The sequence below is a fragment of the Peromyscus maniculatus genome, chromosome 3, assembly GCF_049852395.1.
Source record: "Peromyscus maniculatus bairdii isolate BWxNUB_F1_BW_parent chromosome 3, HU_Pman_BW_mat_3.1, whole genome shotgun sequence".
NCBI classification, from domain to species: Eukaryota; Metazoa; Chordata; class Mammalia; order Rodentia; family Cricetidae; genus Peromyscus; species Peromyscus maniculatus.
In genome coordinates, this window is record NC_134854.1 from 145,524,974 (window position 1) to 145,541,370 (window position 16,397).

The 16,397-nt window shown below is 45.0% G+C and overlaps 1 protein-coding gene across 2 annotated transcripts; it reads left to right on the top strand.

Moving 5' to 3' along the window:
- The first annotated feature begins 210 nt into the window (after positions 1-210).
- Necap1 (NECAP endocytosis associated 1) lies at positions 211-16,301 on the top strand. 2 transcript variants are annotated; one of them, XR_013050147.1, is made up of 9 exons: positions 229-382; positions 8,469-8,569; positions 8,716-8,820; positions 9,694-9,775; positions 10,511-10,619; positions 11,071-11,254; positions 12,025-12,193; positions 14,111-14,213; positions 14,734-16,301. XR_013050147.1 is itself a non-coding variant. In XM_006992743.4 (8 exons), exons 1-8 carry the CDS (start codon positions 288-290, stop codon positions 14,780-14,782), a joined length of 828 nt encoding a protein of 275 aa, XP_006992805.1. In that variant the 5' UTR covers positions 211-287; the 3' UTR covers positions 14,783-16,301. The 2 variants fall into 2 exon arrangements, 1 of the variants encoding a protein (XP_006992805.1); XM_006992743.4 differs by lacking the exon at positions 12,025-12,193 and having other exon boundaries at positions 211-382.
- The last annotated feature ends 96 nt before the right edge of the window (positions 16,302-16,397 follow it).

Here is a 16,397-nt window from a genome sequence, read left to right on the forward strand (position 1 = left end):
TTGTTTTGGCTAAAGGAGAATTGAATTTTTATTTTGAATTCTCCGTTAGGGATAGAGCCCAAGGCCTTGGCAGGCAAGTGCTCCACCACGGGGCATGTATTTGTCATTACTCAAGATGGCGAGCCAGGCGCACCGGTGTGTCCCGGTTTTAGCAGCACTCGGTCAACTGACGCCGCCCAGAGGCGAAGCCCAGAGCCGCAGCCGAGGGGAAGTGACGCAGCGGAAGCCGTCGGCAGCTCAGCCCGCCCCCGCCCGTACCCCGCCCCCGCGGCGCTGTCGGAGCCAAGATGGCAACCGAGCTGGAGTACGAGTCTGTGCTGTGTGTGAAGCCTGACGTCAGCGTCTACCGGATTCCGCCGCGGGCCTCGAACCGCGGCTACAGGTACGGAGCGGGGTCTGGGGCCCGCGCCCGCCGGGGTGACGGGCGTGTGCTTGGGCAGCACGCTCCGGCCCGCGCCGTTGCCTCCGAGCGGTCTCCTGGTTAGCCGAGCCACCCAGGCTGCCAGCGTCTCTCTCCCCACTTTTCCGTCTCGCTGGAACCCTCTCTTTCGTTTTGTTTTCTTGCTGCCTCCATGCGTCATTCCCCTTGTCCTCCCCACCCCCCATGGGACATCATCTGCTCCTCATCGTCTGCTTCCATTCATGCCTGCTCCATCTGTTACTCTTCCTGCGACCTTTGGCTTGTAATCCTCCACGCGCGCGCCTGTGCACGCGCACACAGCACGCGCACTCTCTCCCTCTCTTCTCCACCCCCCCTTCTGATACTCCCTGCACACATAGTGTTGCTGCCCACTGTTTGCATGATATGATGATCTCGCCAAGTGTCATCATCCTCATCCTTTAGGTTGTGTGTGTGTGTGTGTGTGCAAGTGCGCGCGCGCCAGAGGGCAAACGTTAAAAATCCTGTTTTCCAATGATTAGCTATTGCGTTTCTCTTCGTGTGTGTGTGTGTGTGTGTGTCCGTCCCCACATGATAGCTTTTGATTATGTAGGGATTTCTGTCTTCTTATGATTAGCTATTGCGTTTCTTTTCGTGTGTGTGTGTGTGTGTGTGTGTGTGTGTGTGTGTGTCCGTGTCCGTCCCCACAGGATAGCTTTTGATTATCTAGGGATTTCTGTCTTCCTACCTCCTGATCACCTCTCCTATAGCTTTTCCGGAGTCAGTGCAGCATTTTTGCTCCTAAGGCCCGACACCCCTGTAATCCAGTGACTGAGGGTTTGAGGATGCAGGATGTTAACGGAGTTCAAAGAGAATTCACTGGGATTTGTGTTGGAAACTGTTGAGTCGGAACCCTGGACACTAAATAGCTTTATAATTTATGAACCAATCTCTTAACTTCTCCAGGCTTTAGTTCTCTCATTTGTAAAATTGGAGGAAAGGTAATGTAAGTATTCTGTGCACTTCTTCTGTACTTCACAGGGTTTTGATTCTCTGTCTTTCCCTCCCTCCCTCCCTCCCTCCCTCCCTCTTTCTCTCTCTTTCTTTTTGTTTTTTTGAGACAGGGTTTCTCTGAGTAGCCTTGGCTGTCTAGGATCTCACTCGGTAGACTAGGCTATCCTCGAACTCATAAAGACCTTCCTGCCTTTGCCTCCCGAGTGCTGGGATTAAAGTTGCGCACTACCTCCCAGCAACAACATTTTGTTTTTTTAATGATGTATTTATTTATTTTATATTATGTGTATGAATGTTTTGCCTATATGTAAGCATGTGTATGCCTTGTGCTCACAGAGGTCAAAAGATTCCATCAGATTTCCTGGAACTGGAGTCATGGATGTTCGGGAGCCACTATATGGGTGCTGGCAACTGAACCCTGGTTGCCAGAGCAAGAGCAAGTGTTCTTAACCATGGAGCCATTTCTCCAGCCCCCTCACAGGGTTTTTTTGGAGAGTAAAATGAAATAATATAATGGACATGAAAGAATGTAGGATAACTAAAGCACTGGAAAATAAAACACTAGTCTTACCCCCTTTCTGACTGACATACCATCCTGGTTTTTCTCTTGGTGGTGTCATTGCCTCTGTTGGAAAGTTATCCTCTCCACAACTCCATTTGCTTCTTAACCAGAGGTTACTCGTCATTAATCAGTAGCTTGTGTTCGCAGACCTGTGCATTGGCCCCATGGGTTGTATCTTTTGACAGAGGTAGTTCTCCTTCACGGAGCCGTCCCTGAGGCCTGACATTGACCATGAATGAAACTCGGCATGCTTCTTGATGGTACTCACAGGTACTCTGTTATGACCCATCGTGCACATAGCCGTCTGTGAGACGCTCTACCTGATGCGTTTTGGTTTAGGCCAGCTCTGTGTGGACTTCCACAGCACTTTATGCTCATCTCTATCTCTACTTTAATGGATTGTTTAGTTTCCTGCTCTCCAGGGTAGAATGAACAGATTGAAGTCTGTTAAACCTTGTATCTGTATGGACTAGCAGGACCAGGACAGTGTCTGGCACATAGTAGGCACTCAGGAAAAGCTTACTGAAAGAAAAAATTGGGGGCCATCTCAGCAGGTAAAACACTTACTGGGCCAGCTGGAAGACCCGAGTTTGATCCCCCAATCCATGTAAAGGGAGATGGAGAGAAGTAACTTCACAGATTGTCTTCTAACTGCTCCAAATGTGTTGTGTCATCCTGTGCCCACACACATACATCATCACACATGGATAATACATTAATAAAGAAGACATTGGATTATGTAACCTACCCAATCACTTCTGCTAACAGTGACTGTGCTGTTAAGTAAAGTGACTATCTCGTGACTTCCTATAGGGGATAAGACTTCTAAAATGGTGTCATACACATTGAAGTCTTCTATTTTCCTTTTACCTCAAGCCTTTTTACACTCCCCTGCCCCATCTACACCTCCTTTACTTCATAGTTTATTCACAGTCTTATCTTCTTACCAGGCCACTGCATTGTCCCCTCAAAGCAATTTCTTCATTTTTCTTTTTTCCTTTATCTTTCTGTTTCCTATGTTTGTTTTGACATTTATTATTAAGTAAGGGGCATTCTGTCATTACTTACTCTTACAGAATCGTGACTGAAAAGAGAAAAATGAAATTGGAAGCTGGGAGTGGTGGCACATATCTGTCATCCCAGCACTTGGAGATGGGGCATGCGGATCAGGAGTTTAAGGTCATCTTTGGCTGCAGGAGGCTCTGTCTCAAAATCTGAAACAAAAACAAAAACAGTGCTGGAGAGAAGGCTCAGTGCTTAAGGGTGTTCTGCTCTCTGCAGAGGGCCTGCCTTCAGTTCCCCACACATGCAGTGGGAGGCTCAAAACTGCTGGTAACTCCAGCTCCAGGGCATCGGATACCTTCTGGCTTTCACAGTCATCTGTATGCAGTCACACATAGAGGGAAAAAGTCTTTTTACCCCTCCCCTCCAAAAAACCCCATAAAAAAACAAAATAAGTTTGACTTTACTTTGTGGGAAAGTCACATCTTAAACTTTGAAGATGAACACATTGATACTTAGCATACAAGATCCGCTCACCTGGATGTCATAAGAATGTGTGTAACGTATGTATGCCATGTGTGTAAGCATATAGTAGGTGCTTGATGGCCGTTACCTTTCTTCTCTCCCTCTCTTTTGTTACTTTTCTTCTCTCCCTCTCCTTTATAAATACTTTTTGATTTGCTAAGGCAAATGAAGAACTGTGAGATGAGTTTTATTTATGTTTTACATAGGGTCTCACAGTGTAGCTTTCTGGCTCCAGACTCCCAGAGATCTGCCTGCCTCTGCTTCCCATCTGGTGGAACTTAAGGTTTTCGCAACCATACCTGGCCTGTGAGGTTTGTTTATAGTATCATTAGGAGACCAGCAAAACCAAGAATTCTTTAGGCTTGGTTTTGGAGAGGGAGAGGAATTAAGGATCAAAGATGAAGGAAATGGCTGGCATGTATCCATTTATTTATTGAGAATTTGTTAAATATTTAAGGCACTAGATACACAAGATAAAACGACAAGGTATCTGTCCAAAGAAATACAACTAATAGGCATGTTCCCAATATTTCCCATTTAAACTATATCTGACTGTTGGTGGTATGACTGCAATAAATAATGATTTATTGAAAAAATTAATAGGGGCGAGCAAGATAGCTGAGTGGGTAAAGGTGCTTGCTGCCCAGCCTGGTGACCTGGACCCTCATGGTAGGAGGAGAGAACAGGTGCCTGAAAGTTGTCACCTGACGTCACATGCATTGCATGGCATGATGTCACCCCCCCCCCAAATAAACAAACAAGCAAGCAAGTAAGCAAATGTAATAAAAAAAAAGTTAATCCATGAGGACTTGTAGAATGTTCTAATCTGGATCAGATTCAGGAACTTGAGTCTTTGAAGGTAGAACATCAAGAGGGAAGGATTATCTTACAGTCTTGTTCAAAAGCTCTGCTGGGGCTGGGGTCTGCGTGGTAGAGTGCTTGCCCAACATACCCAAGGTCCTGGGTTTGATCCCAAACACTGCCAAGACAAAATCCTCTGGTTTGTTTTGGTTAATTTTTCCTTTTAACTTTTTTATTGTCTTATTAAACTTTCGCTTTTTCAGATGTATCTTGTTACTTTTCTTGCCTGTAAGTAGTGGTGTTTTGTTTTTTGTTTGTAGATCAGGCAAGACTCACACCCTATATTGCTGAGGCTTCCCTTGAAGTCACACTATTCCTGCTTTTTTTTTTTTTGTTTTGTTTTTTTTTTTTTTTTTTGTTTTTTTGTTTTTTTGTTTTTTCGAGACAGGGTTTCTCTGTGTAGCTTTGCGCCTTTCCTGGAACTCATTTTGTAGACCAGGCTGGCCTCGAACTCACAGAGATCCGCCTGCCTCTGCCTCCCGAGTGCTGGGATTAAAGGCGTGCGCCACCACCGCCCGGCCTATTCCTGCTTTTAATTCCTAAAGGATTTTAGGCAGGCATACCACACTTTGCAGTCTTTGGGTTCATAAGCTGTAAATTATTAACACATTTCCCCCTTTCTACACCCTTAACAAAACATAATCTGAATTCAGTGTTTTATGGTCTTGGTCATAAATAACATATTAGATTTCACTCAGGCTCATGTAAACACAGATAACAAGGGTCTGGGTTTTCAGATGGTTTGTAAACAGTGGTGTTACAGTTCAGATGTCTTTCCTGAACTTTGCTCTCACATTCTCAGCTGTCAGCTCCTAGACATCTTCAATTAAGCATATTGAAAATTTAGCCTCCATCTGCCCAGACAGGGTCTACAAATAGCCTTCCTTATTTTAGTCATGTGGCTTCTTTGCTCAGGCTGAACAGTTTGGAGTTTGCCTTGACTTCTCTCTCCCCTGGCCGCCACACCTAACGTTGGCATCAGAAAACCCTGCTGCCTTTACTCTAAACGCATCTAGGATCTGGTTAGTGGCTTCGGCCCCTGTGCCTCCCCGCCCCTCTCAAGACTCACTGCAGCGTTCTTAACTAAGTGTCCTGCTGCCGCCATCACGTCCCGACGTCTCTTTTCCACACGGCAGACACAGTCATCCCCCTGGAATCCAAGGAGGACGGGTCACATAGCTCTAAACCTGTACTAGCTAATTTTTCACTCAGCCTAAGAGCTGCAGTGCGTTTGAAGGCCTGCAAGGCCCTGCATGGTCTGCCTTTTTGTTTTTCCTTCTCCCCGAGAGCATGCGCTCACCCCAGCGCCTCTGCACTAGCCCTGGGCTTAGTGTTTTCCCGCAGGCACCCAGAAGGAACCTTCACCTGCTCTGCCTTTTTAAGTGTCCTGAGCCGGAGGCCTTTGACCCGTCTCAGTGTCAGGCCTGAGCTCCTTCCTGTGGAGCAGCCTCAGCTCCAGTCTAAAAGCAGCTGGTTATCTCCACAACCTAGTGCTACCCTTTATTCCACATTTTTGCCTAACATTTCACCTTCTTGGTGAGGCTACCCCGTCTGCTTCCTTTTTGGTGGTGTTGGGGATTGAACCCAGGGCTTGGTGCATGCTAAACAAGCACTTGGCCACTGAGCTTTATTCTCAGCTTCCGGTCACTCTCTTGAATCCTGTAACCTGTCCCCATTGTCCTAGACTTTCTTATCTGCCTTTCCATTTCCTTCTCCTGAAATACTGGTGTGTATTATGCCTCCTTTTTGTTGTTTGTCTTCTGTTGGAATGTGAGCTTTCTGAGGGGAAGAATGTTTTGTTTGCTGTGATATCCTAAGCATCTACTACAATAGTGCCTGCTACTTCACAAGAACCCTATAAACACAGAAGCTTCTCTTACCCAGGCCATTTCATCTAGTGGATGGACTTTGTTGTCCCCTGAGTAACGAAGCACCATTGGGTAGAAAATTATCTATAGGTAGGAGAGTGGCATCGTAGGAGAAATTGTATTGTTAGAATTTTTTTTTTTTTTTTTGAGATGGGCTTACTGTGTAGAATAGGGTGGCCCTGAACTACAGAGGTCTGCCTGCCTCTGCTTCTTGATTGTTGGGATTGAAAGCATACACCTTGAAACCCAGCTCAATTTGTATTCATTTATTTATTTATTCATTTATTTATTTTTGTATTGGGGCATCAGATTAAGGACCTCACAGTCAGGAAATACTGGACCAAAGAAAGATTGAAAACCAGCTGGGCAAACCCCAGGCTCTGTACTCCATGTCTGATGTCAAAACGTTCTTCAGATCTCCAACTCCATTCAGCTCTGTTGACTGCTACACACTTCTTTCTTTGGGCTGGTTCCACTCCCTGTTAGCAGCTCTCTTTGGCAGGTGTCCCACAGCTCTGGCATCTCCAATATCTTGGGTTTTCCAAGGCAATCCAGGCTTCAACTTCACAGCTTCATGTAATGACCTTTTTACTAGGCCGCCATTCAGGGACACCTCTGACACATTTCTTGCCTAAGTGGCTTTCCTTAGGCATGGAGGCACATTCCATGGCCCTGTTCTTCTATCCTTTACTCCAGAACCATATGACTGAAGCTGCCCAGTTCTGCTGCTTCCTGGGCCTGGAACATGGTCCTCTCTTTTAATTACATCTTCACCAGCTTTCTGTCCTTCACTGCCTAGGCTTGGCTGTTCTGAAACTGGCTCTGTAGACCAGGTTGGCCTCAAACTCAGAGATCTGCCTGCCTTTGCCTTCCCAGGGCTGGGATAAAAGGTGTGCCCCACCACACCAAGCTCTGAGCTTTTTTCAGTTCCTTTCACAGGCTGAAAACTTAGCTGGGTGGGATTTTGCCCAGAGGTCACCTCTCCCTATGTTCTATTTCTTAATCTCCTTGAACACAAGATTTAGCTCGATTCTACTTCCTGGTGCTCTTTTTCTCCTCAAAATTTACATTTTATTATTTACCCTGGTCAGCTTGCTTCTTTTCATTATAAATCTTTATAAATATGAAAACTAGTAACCACACAACAGAGTTTATACTAGGCTCTTTTGAGATTTCTCCTGTCAACGGAATCAATCCAGAACTCTTCACTTTAGCCTTAGGCATTCTCTTTGGACAAGAGCAAAAAGCAGCCACTTTCTTCACCAGAATATCTCAAGAGCTATCTCTAGGCGACATACTGATTCTCCTCTGAAACCTCTTGAGCCTCCCTGACAGTTCAAATAACTCTTAGCTCCTCTGTCTTCCATGCTCCTGCTATTATGGCCCATTAAGCAGTGCTTAAAACATTCCACTGCTTTCATAACCCAAAGAACCAAAGTCTAGATTCCTCCAAATAAAAACACAGGCCAGTCACAGTAGTATCCCAGCCCCTGGTACCAGCTCCTGCCTTAGTTAGGGTTTTTATTGCTGTGAAGAGACACCATGACCACAGCAACTCTTACAAAGAAAACATTTAGTTGGGGTGGCTCTCTTACAGTTTCAGAGGTTTAGTCCATTATCATGGTGGCGTACAGGTAGACATGGTACTGTAGCTACATCTTGCAGGCAGCAGGAAGTCGATTGAGACACTGGGTGGTATCCTGAGCATAGGAAACCTTAAAGCCTGCCCCCAGAGTGACACACTTCCTCCAACAAGGCCATACCTACTCCAACAAAGCCATATCTCCTAAGTGTCCCTCCCTATGAGATTATGGGGGCCAGTTACATTCAAACTACCATGGGGTTTCTCTGTAACAGCCCTGGCTGTCCTGGAACTTGATTTGTAGATCAGGCTGGTCTTGCACTCACGGAGATTTACCTGCCTCTGCCTCTCTAGTATGGGGATTAAAGGCCTGTGCCACCATGTCTGCACTAGACATTAAAACTTGAGGCCCCAGTTTAAGGGGAGCTTGAGTTATTTCTCACAATTATTTAATAGGCAGAAAGAATAAGCCCTCTAGCACAGGAAAACAAATATGGGCACTGGAAACCCAGCACTCTGAAGGCAGAGGCAGGAGGATTTCTGAGTTTGAGGCCATCCTGGTCTACAGAGTGAGTTCTAAGACAGCCAGGTCTACACAGGAAAGTCTGTCCTGAAAAAAAAACAAAACAAAAGGAATGTACCCGAGTCCTCAGGCTTGTCATTTTCCTTTCGTAGGGCATCTGACTGGAAGTTAGACCAGCCTGATTGGACTGGTCGCCTGCGAATCACTTCAAAAGGGAAGGTCGCCTACATCAAACTGGAAGATAAAGTCTCAGGTAAGTGCAGGGGCCCCTCAAACATGGGGTGCTGGGCTGGTGTGCTTCTGTCAGCCCCTCAAATTGGGGACTGGCATGGAAAAACACCTGTTAAGTGGAGTTAGCTTTTCTTCTGCTGCTCATGGAGTTCTCTTTCTTGCTGTTAGGGGAGCTCTTTGCTCAGGCACCAGTAGAGCAGTACCCTGGTATTGCTGTGGAGACGGTGACAGACTCCAGCCGCTACTTTGTGATCAGGATCCAAGATGGTACCGGTAAGAGAGCTGGGGTTTTCAGGGGATAAGGTCAGGAGATAGTGAATGCACTCTAATACAAGCGTGTCCTTATTACAGTTCTCTTCCTCTCGATAACTTTCCTTCCTTCTTTTTCAAAGTTGCTATGGTTATTGAAGGGAAAGGATTAATATTTTATAGATAAGAGTCTTAAGTGCAGTTGAGTTTAAGCTAAATTAATCAAAATGATTATTTAGCAAAAGAGAGCATGTTATAATTGCTGTGGTGGTTTTGATGAGGGCCTTGGATCATCCATTTCTAGGGCAGTAGTTCTCAGCCATTTCAGGTTTTTTTTTTTAAAGATAGAGTCTCACTATGTTGTAGTCCTGGCTGGCCTTGAGCTTGTAGTGTATGTCAGGCTGGCCTGGAACTCAGAGACTGGCCTGCCTTTGTTGGGCTTAAAGACATGCACCACCACGCCCGGCTTCTTCAGACTTTTTAATAGGTTAGTAACCAAAGACAATAAATATTTTTGGCTTTGTGGGCCAAGTTGTAACTGCCGCTCCCAGTTTGGTGGTTGCAGGGTGAAGTCGCCATGGACACATCTATCTAAGTCGATGTGGCCGTATTTCAGTGGAACTTCATTATCATGATATGTTTCAGCTTCAACTTATGTTATTATATGTGGATGTAAATATAGATTTGGTGTTTTGCAAAAAAAACAAAAAAAACCAACTTCATTTTCAGACTTATACCGTGTGGGAAGAGTTAGCTTTTCGGCTGCATGTTATCTGCTGACTGCAGGTCTGTGAGAAAATACTGAGCAGATTTTCTGCAGTTCGTGTGACATGTATTTCTCTGGTAGGCAGAAGTTGTCATAAGGAACACGTTTTCTGAGATTCCTCCTTTTCACAGGTCGTAGTGCGTTTATTGGCATTGGCTTCACAGATCGGGGGGACGCCTTCGACTTTAATGTTTCCTTGCAAGATCACTTCAAGTGAGTGAAGCTTGTCCTTAGATTTCAGGGTAGATAATTACGGGGGTGCTGCTTCTGTGTGGGTGTTTCTGTCGCCACATGGTTTATTCAGCAGTCTTTTCTTTACCTTTTCCTTATCTTTGTACCTGTTCCCATCTGTCCATACAGCCTGTATTAATATTTCAGATCCGTGGGCGGTGGTTTGTGTTGACCCTTGCTTATACCTGTGGGGAATTTGCCCTTACTTTGAAAAGGTGGTGGAGGGTGGCGCAGAGGCAGTGGCCTCTCCGTGGACTGGTGTTTGCCAGTCTTGTCAGGTTGCGGCCGCTGTGTTTTGTGCCTGTATTTCCTCAGCCCAGCTGAGTTTGGCACAGCTGTCGTGAGCAGCACCTAGCGCCACATCACTTCCTGGCTCTAGGACAGTGTAGCTTTCTCTCTCTTTATCACTCGGGACTCTGAAATCTAAAGCCCAGAGATGGAACCTGCAAGGCCATGGTGACTACCACATCTTCTTTGGGCAGTGCTCTGCCACAGGGCTGAGAACTATTGGGAGGGCTGGATCTACCTCGCATTCCGCCTTGCTCCTCTCCCTGAACCCAGCGGCCTCTCTTGGATAGTTCCCCTTTTCTCTCTCTGTCTTTGGGTCCCCACTCTGCTCTCTGGAATCCAGTTCATCTGAGTGAGATACAGCCAGATTTGTGTCAGACTCTGTGTCAGGGAATTCCAAACTGACTGAGATCATTTATTTCCCCAAAGGTGGGTCAAGCAGGAAACTGAGATTTCCAAAGAATCCCAGGAAATGGATAATCGTCCCAAGTTGGATTTAGGCTTCAAGGAAGGACAGACTATTAAGTTGAGCATTGGGGTAAGTGATTTCTTTATTTTTATTTTATGTGTATGGGTGTTTTCCTCCATATGTTTATGCACCACAGGCATGCAATGTCTGTGGAGACCAGAAGAGGGTGTTGACTCCTCTGGACGGGAGGTCCACATGGCTGTTAGCTGCTGTGGGGGTTGTGGTGCTGGGATTCAAACCTGTGTCTTCTTCTGGAAGAGCAGCCAGTGCTATTTACTGCTGAGCCATCTCTCCAGCCCCTATTTTCTTTTGGGAGACAAGGTATCAGTGTATGTAGCCCTGGTTGGCCTGGAATTTGCTGTGTAGATCAGGCTAGCCTTGAATTCACATACCTGCCTGCTTCTGTTTCCGGAGTGCTGGGATTTAGGGTGTATGCTGACTGAGTATCAGTTTTGTTTTTTCAATTATTTTCCTGTTATTCTTTATTTAGGTCAGTGACACACCTCTCTCTCTTTTGTAGAACATTACAACCAAGAAAGGAGGTGCTTCTAAGCCCCGGGCCACAGGGTCTGGGGGCCTGAGCTTACTCCCGCCTCCCCCTGGAGGCAAAGTCACTATTCCCCCGCCATCCTCCTCAGTCGCCATCAGCAACCATGTCACCCCACCGCCGATTCCAAAATCTAACCATGGAGGGAGTGATGCAGGTAAATCTAATGTTTAACTCTGGAAATTACCTTCAGCTTTGGTGTAAATGGATAATAGCCATTTGCTATTCCTAGTTTTTGCTAGGAAATTGCTTTGGTACTGACATGGTGATTTTTGGCAAGGGACTAATTTTTCTGGTAAAGTGGTGTCTAGTAGGTACTTTGATAGAAGTCCTGTGGTTATTTAAAAGACTGTTTCTGCGCTGGAGAGGTGGTCAGAGTATCAATGCTGCTCTACAGAGGGCGTGAGTGAGCTTCCCAGCCCCCACACAGGTCAGGCAGCTCCAGAGCATCTGAGGCCTCTGACCTCTGAGGGTACGGGTACTCACGTGTACATACCCACATACAGACACACACGCACATAATTAAAAATAGTAAAATAACGAGGAAAAAAAGGACTCTGTCCTTCATTGTTGGTTAGATGCTAGAAGGCTTGAGTGAGGTGTGAGATGGTTGACTATGGCTTGACTACTCCAGTCGGGATGCAGTTGGTAAACATTACTGAAGCTCTCTTTAAAAAGTTATTATTCATTTGCTTTCGGGGTTGCAGAGATGGCTCAGCAGTTAAGAGCACTGACTGCTCTTCCAAAGGTCCTGAGTTCAATTCCCAGCAACTACATGGTGGCTCACAACCATCTATAATGGAATCTGAAGGTCTCTGGCATGCATGTAGATGGAGCACTCATACCTAAAAAAATACATAAATAAATACAATTTTAAAAAATTATTTACTTTCAATTAATTTCAATTTTTTTTTTTTTTTGAGACAGGGTCTTATGTAGCCCAGGCTGGCCTTGAATGTGCTGTGTAACTGAAGATGACCTTGAATTCCTGCCCATTTCCCAAGTGCTGGGATTATGAGTGTGTGCCAGCACATGGCTTAAATTCTTTACGTCTCAGTGTGCTTGCTTGCAAAATGGAGGTGAAAGACTGCTCCAGGTTGGTGAGGTTAATGCTGAACAGTGCCTAGCATAGCTCTGGAGCACAGAAGCCATTCTGTAAAAAGATGACATCAAAGCCTGTGCATGTTTGTGGTCTTCCAGTCAGGTGGTAGCCCACACATGCGGTGCAGCACTTAGGAAGGAGGCTGAAGCCGGAGGCTCTCACGTCTGAGCCTGCATGGCCACATAGTGAGCTCCAGACCAGCTGGATCTGTGACGCTCTACTCAGACAGAAACCAACCAAACAACATTAATGTTTGTCCTTACTGACCAGAGGGAAAATAGCAGATGTAGTTGTATTTCCTCATTTGAAAGGCAAGACTATAAGCAATCAAAGGAATTGCTTTCTTTTTTTTTGTTGTTGTTTGAGGGGATGTTACGGTGTAACCCAGGCTGGCCTAGAGAACTCACTAAGAAATGAAAGTCTGTCTGTGTGTGTGTATTCATATATAGATATACATATATACATTTAATATTAGAAAACTGGGTATTAGAATTTGGTAGTTTTTATTTGTTCATTTTTTGTTTTTGTTTTTCAAGAAAGGATTTCTCTTTGTATCCCTGGCTGTCCTGGAACTCCCTGTGTAGAACTGGCTGGCCTCGAACTCACAGAGATCCTCCTGCCTCTGCCTCCTGAGTGCTGGGATCAACTTAGTCATCAAACGAGGGAATATAAATGAAATAACTTAAAAACTGTGACCATACAGCTGAAGATTAGTTTTTTAATTAAACTTTTTATTTTGAGAATTAAAGATTCATACACATTATAAGAAATAATAAAGGAAGTGGGTGTGGTGCTGCACACCCCAAATCCCAGAACTTTGGAGGTAGAAGCAGTTCAGTGTCATCCAAAATGACATAACTTCGGGGTCATCCTGGACTATTGGGACTTTATCTCAAATTTAAAAAAGAAAAAAAAAGGAAAGAATCTGTATCCTCTTTGTTTAGTATCCCTCACTACTAACATCTTACAAGACTTCCTTTTGACTGTCATAGTCAGGAAATTAACATTGACATTGTCTTCTAATCTTGAAGTTTCTCATTCTGTGTACACGTCTGCATAGGTAGGTGGCTTTGGGTTTGTGCAGTTTTGCCCTATGTAGGTTCATGGACTCACTGTGATGGTCAGGCTGTAGCACAAGTCTGTATCACTTTCAGTCTTTTATTTTAAAAGATTTATTGTTGTTGTTATTATTATTTGCTTAGTTTGTTTTTGTTTTTGTTTGTTTTTGAGACAGGTTTTCTCTGTATAGCCCTGGCAGTCCTGGAACTCACTTTGTAGACCAGGCTGGCCTCAAACTCAGAGATCCTCCCGCTTCCTCCCGAGTGCTGGGATTAAAGGCATGTGCCTTCTGGCTAAGATTTATTATTTTTAACGTTAAGTGCGGGTCCCCCAGAGGCCAAAGGCATTGAGCCCTTGGAGCTGGAGTTAGAGATGGTTGTGAGCCACCAGACTTAGGGACAGAGAACCTGGGTCCTCTGGAAGAGCAGCACTTGAGAGAGAGAGAGTGTTCTTAACCATTGAACCATTTCTCCAGCCTCACTCTAAGAACCTTTGGTGTGTCACCTTTATAACCACACCCGTCTGAGCCTTCCTTCTCCCATCCCTGACTCTTGGCAATCTCTCATCTGCTTTGTGTTTATATAAAGCTATTGCTTTAGGACTGTTAGGTAAGTAGAATCATACAGTTTGTAAACTTTTGGGGATTGGCTATTTTCACTTAGTGTGAGTCTGTAGAGATACACCCCAAGTTGTCCTATATGTCAGGTTTTTTCTTTTTATTGCTGAGTATATGTATTTACTGCAGTGTCTCTAACCGTCACCTAAGAGCATCTGAACTGTTTCCAGTTTTGAGTGATTGATTATATGATTTTATGTGAACATGTGATTAAACTCCACCCCCAACCCCTTCAGATATCCTTTTAGATTTGGATTCCCCTGCTCCTGTCACGACTTCAGCACCAGCTCCAGTTTCTACAAGCAGTGACTTGTGGGGAGACTTCAGCACTGCATCCAGGTAATAGACACAGTGCACCCAGCAGCCTCTCCCTTGGGGTGGGGGCCAGTGGTTCTCAACCTTCCTAATGCTGTGACTCTTTAATACAGTTCCTTCTGTTGTGGTGATCCCCAACCATAAAGTTATTTTCCTTGTTACTTCATAACTGTAATTTTGCTACTGTTATGAAGCATATGTAAATATCTGATACGTGACTCCCGTGAAAGGGTTGTTCAACCTCCATAGGGGTTGTGACCCACAGGTTGAGAATCATTGTTGTAGAGGATGTGTACCGTTAGGAAAGCAACTGCCGTCTTGGGGGTTTCAGTCTGAGTTCCAGGGAAACAAGGAAGAAGGGCTGGGACTAGTGGGTAAGAAAGCTCAGGGAGCGGCCGACGTGCAGTTCAGGCCCTGGGAAGTGGGCTTGGTGAGGAGTTCTTTCACACATTCTGACAGCAGTTTTAGAGACTCGGAAGTGAAGACTGGAACCCCTTCTTAACTGATGTGCCAACTTGGCTTTCTGTCTCGTCCTGTCTTGCAGCTCTGTTCCAAACCAGGCACCGCAGCCATCCAACTGGGTCCAGTTTTGAGTATCTTTGGCAAGATGTTAAGGACACACTTGAAGAATAAAAATGACCTCGAGGGCACCGTTCTGTGAGGGAGTTGGGACCGCTTCATTTCCCAGAACCAAAATCCGTGGACAATCTTTTCCATAGCTTCTCTGTTGCTTCCAGGCTGGATTTTTTTGTTACCTCTGTGTTACTTGCTGTACAACCAGGAGACATCTGCTGTTTCCTGCTCACAACCAAGGCAGAGGAGTAGCAGAAATTATCACACTGGCCGACTGCAGAGTTCAGAAGGCCAGCTTTGGGAGTGACCTCTGACATCTGTAAATTCTTGAACTTACTTCAGAATCATCTCATGATTCTTGTGTATCTTTTTGTGATGCCCTAGTTAGCAATTTCAGGAGAGGCAAATGCCTTGGAACTGTCTTTCCCACTAACCGAAGACTAAAAGTGGGTGGTCGGGCTTCAGTGCTTACAGAGTTAGAATTTTCATGGGGGTAGGTTTGCAGAAAGATCAACTGGGTCTCTTCTGTCAGGCCTCCTTTAGGCTTACACCATTTAGTGAGCATCCAGTGCTGGCCACAGCACCCTCACCTTGTGTGTTTACATGTCTTTTCCTTTGATAAAAGGCACCCCGCTGTTTTCTACTTGTTGAACAATGCAGCATCTTTGATGGTGGATATTTCTGAGATGAAGGAGGATCAAGGGGCTATGCTTTCCAAGTTGTAGTCTCCAGAAGTGTTTTTGCTGCTTTTGAAGCATAGCATTAATTTTGACTCACCCTGTGTGTGACCTAACGGTTTACCGAGTTTGAACTTGATGTGTAGAGCAGAGAGGTGGAGGCACTCAGCTCTCCTGCAGTACCCACATGCCTTGCTGCCTGGTTGGATCCCTTCTCATAAGCATTTTTTTCAGTCCATTTAGCCGTCCACGGAAGCTGCTGTCATATAATTGTCAGTGTGAAGGAGGTTAAGTCACAGCTTTACCTGTGACAGTCTTTGCCCCAGGCTTCGATACCCAGCTAGGATGTCCTAAAGCAAGTTGCTGTCCCCATCACTTTCCTTTCCCTCTGCCCACCATTCCTTTTGGGTACTGTCCATTTGTTCGTTGGGCAATTGGAGGATGGGACGGGAAGATTTACATTGTTCTGTGAGCATCTGTGTGGATATGTACCTTCTGGCTCAAGAGGGTCCTTATATTTAATTTCAAATACATTATTTCCCCTGGATATTTTTCTTAGCTTTTTCAAACTTGGGGTCCATTTGTTTCACATTGCCTCCCCTTTCCAGGCAGCTCTCTTCTTGCAGAGCCATGGCAGGACATTTAAGGTTCCAATAAAAACACTAAGAGGAAAATATAGAAAATATAGTGACTAACTATTGGGGAACCTATTTTCTCAATCTTCCTCCATTTTGTGTTCTTTGTATTCTTAAGATGATAATATATTATGTATTTGAATTGCTGAAAATGAAGTTGAAGATATATGTATATAAAGCGTATGCTGTATTGGTGCAATAATGGTAATTAAAGATACGAAAAAAGGTGTTGTTTTCATCTTTTGGTTTTTCTCTCTCTTCACTAGTGGTAGGATTTAAACCCAGGGCTTTGTGCATGCTAGGCAAGCACTTTACTACTTAGA

Bases quoted from the DNA above. Each gene is read 5' to 3' on its own strand.
- Necap1 (XM_006992743.4), top strand. From the start codon at position 288: ATGGCAACCGAGCTGGAGTACGAGTCTGTGCTGTGTGTGAAGCCTGAC. The intron at 8,570-8,715 runs GTAAGTGCAGGG...TCTTGCTGTTAG, and splicing joins ACTGGAAGATAAAGTCTCAG to GGGAGCTCTTTGCTCAGGCA. The intron at 14,214-14,733 runs GTAATAGACACA...CCTGTCTTGCAG, and splicing joins GACTTCAGCACTGCATCCAG to CTCTGTTCCAAACCAGGCAC.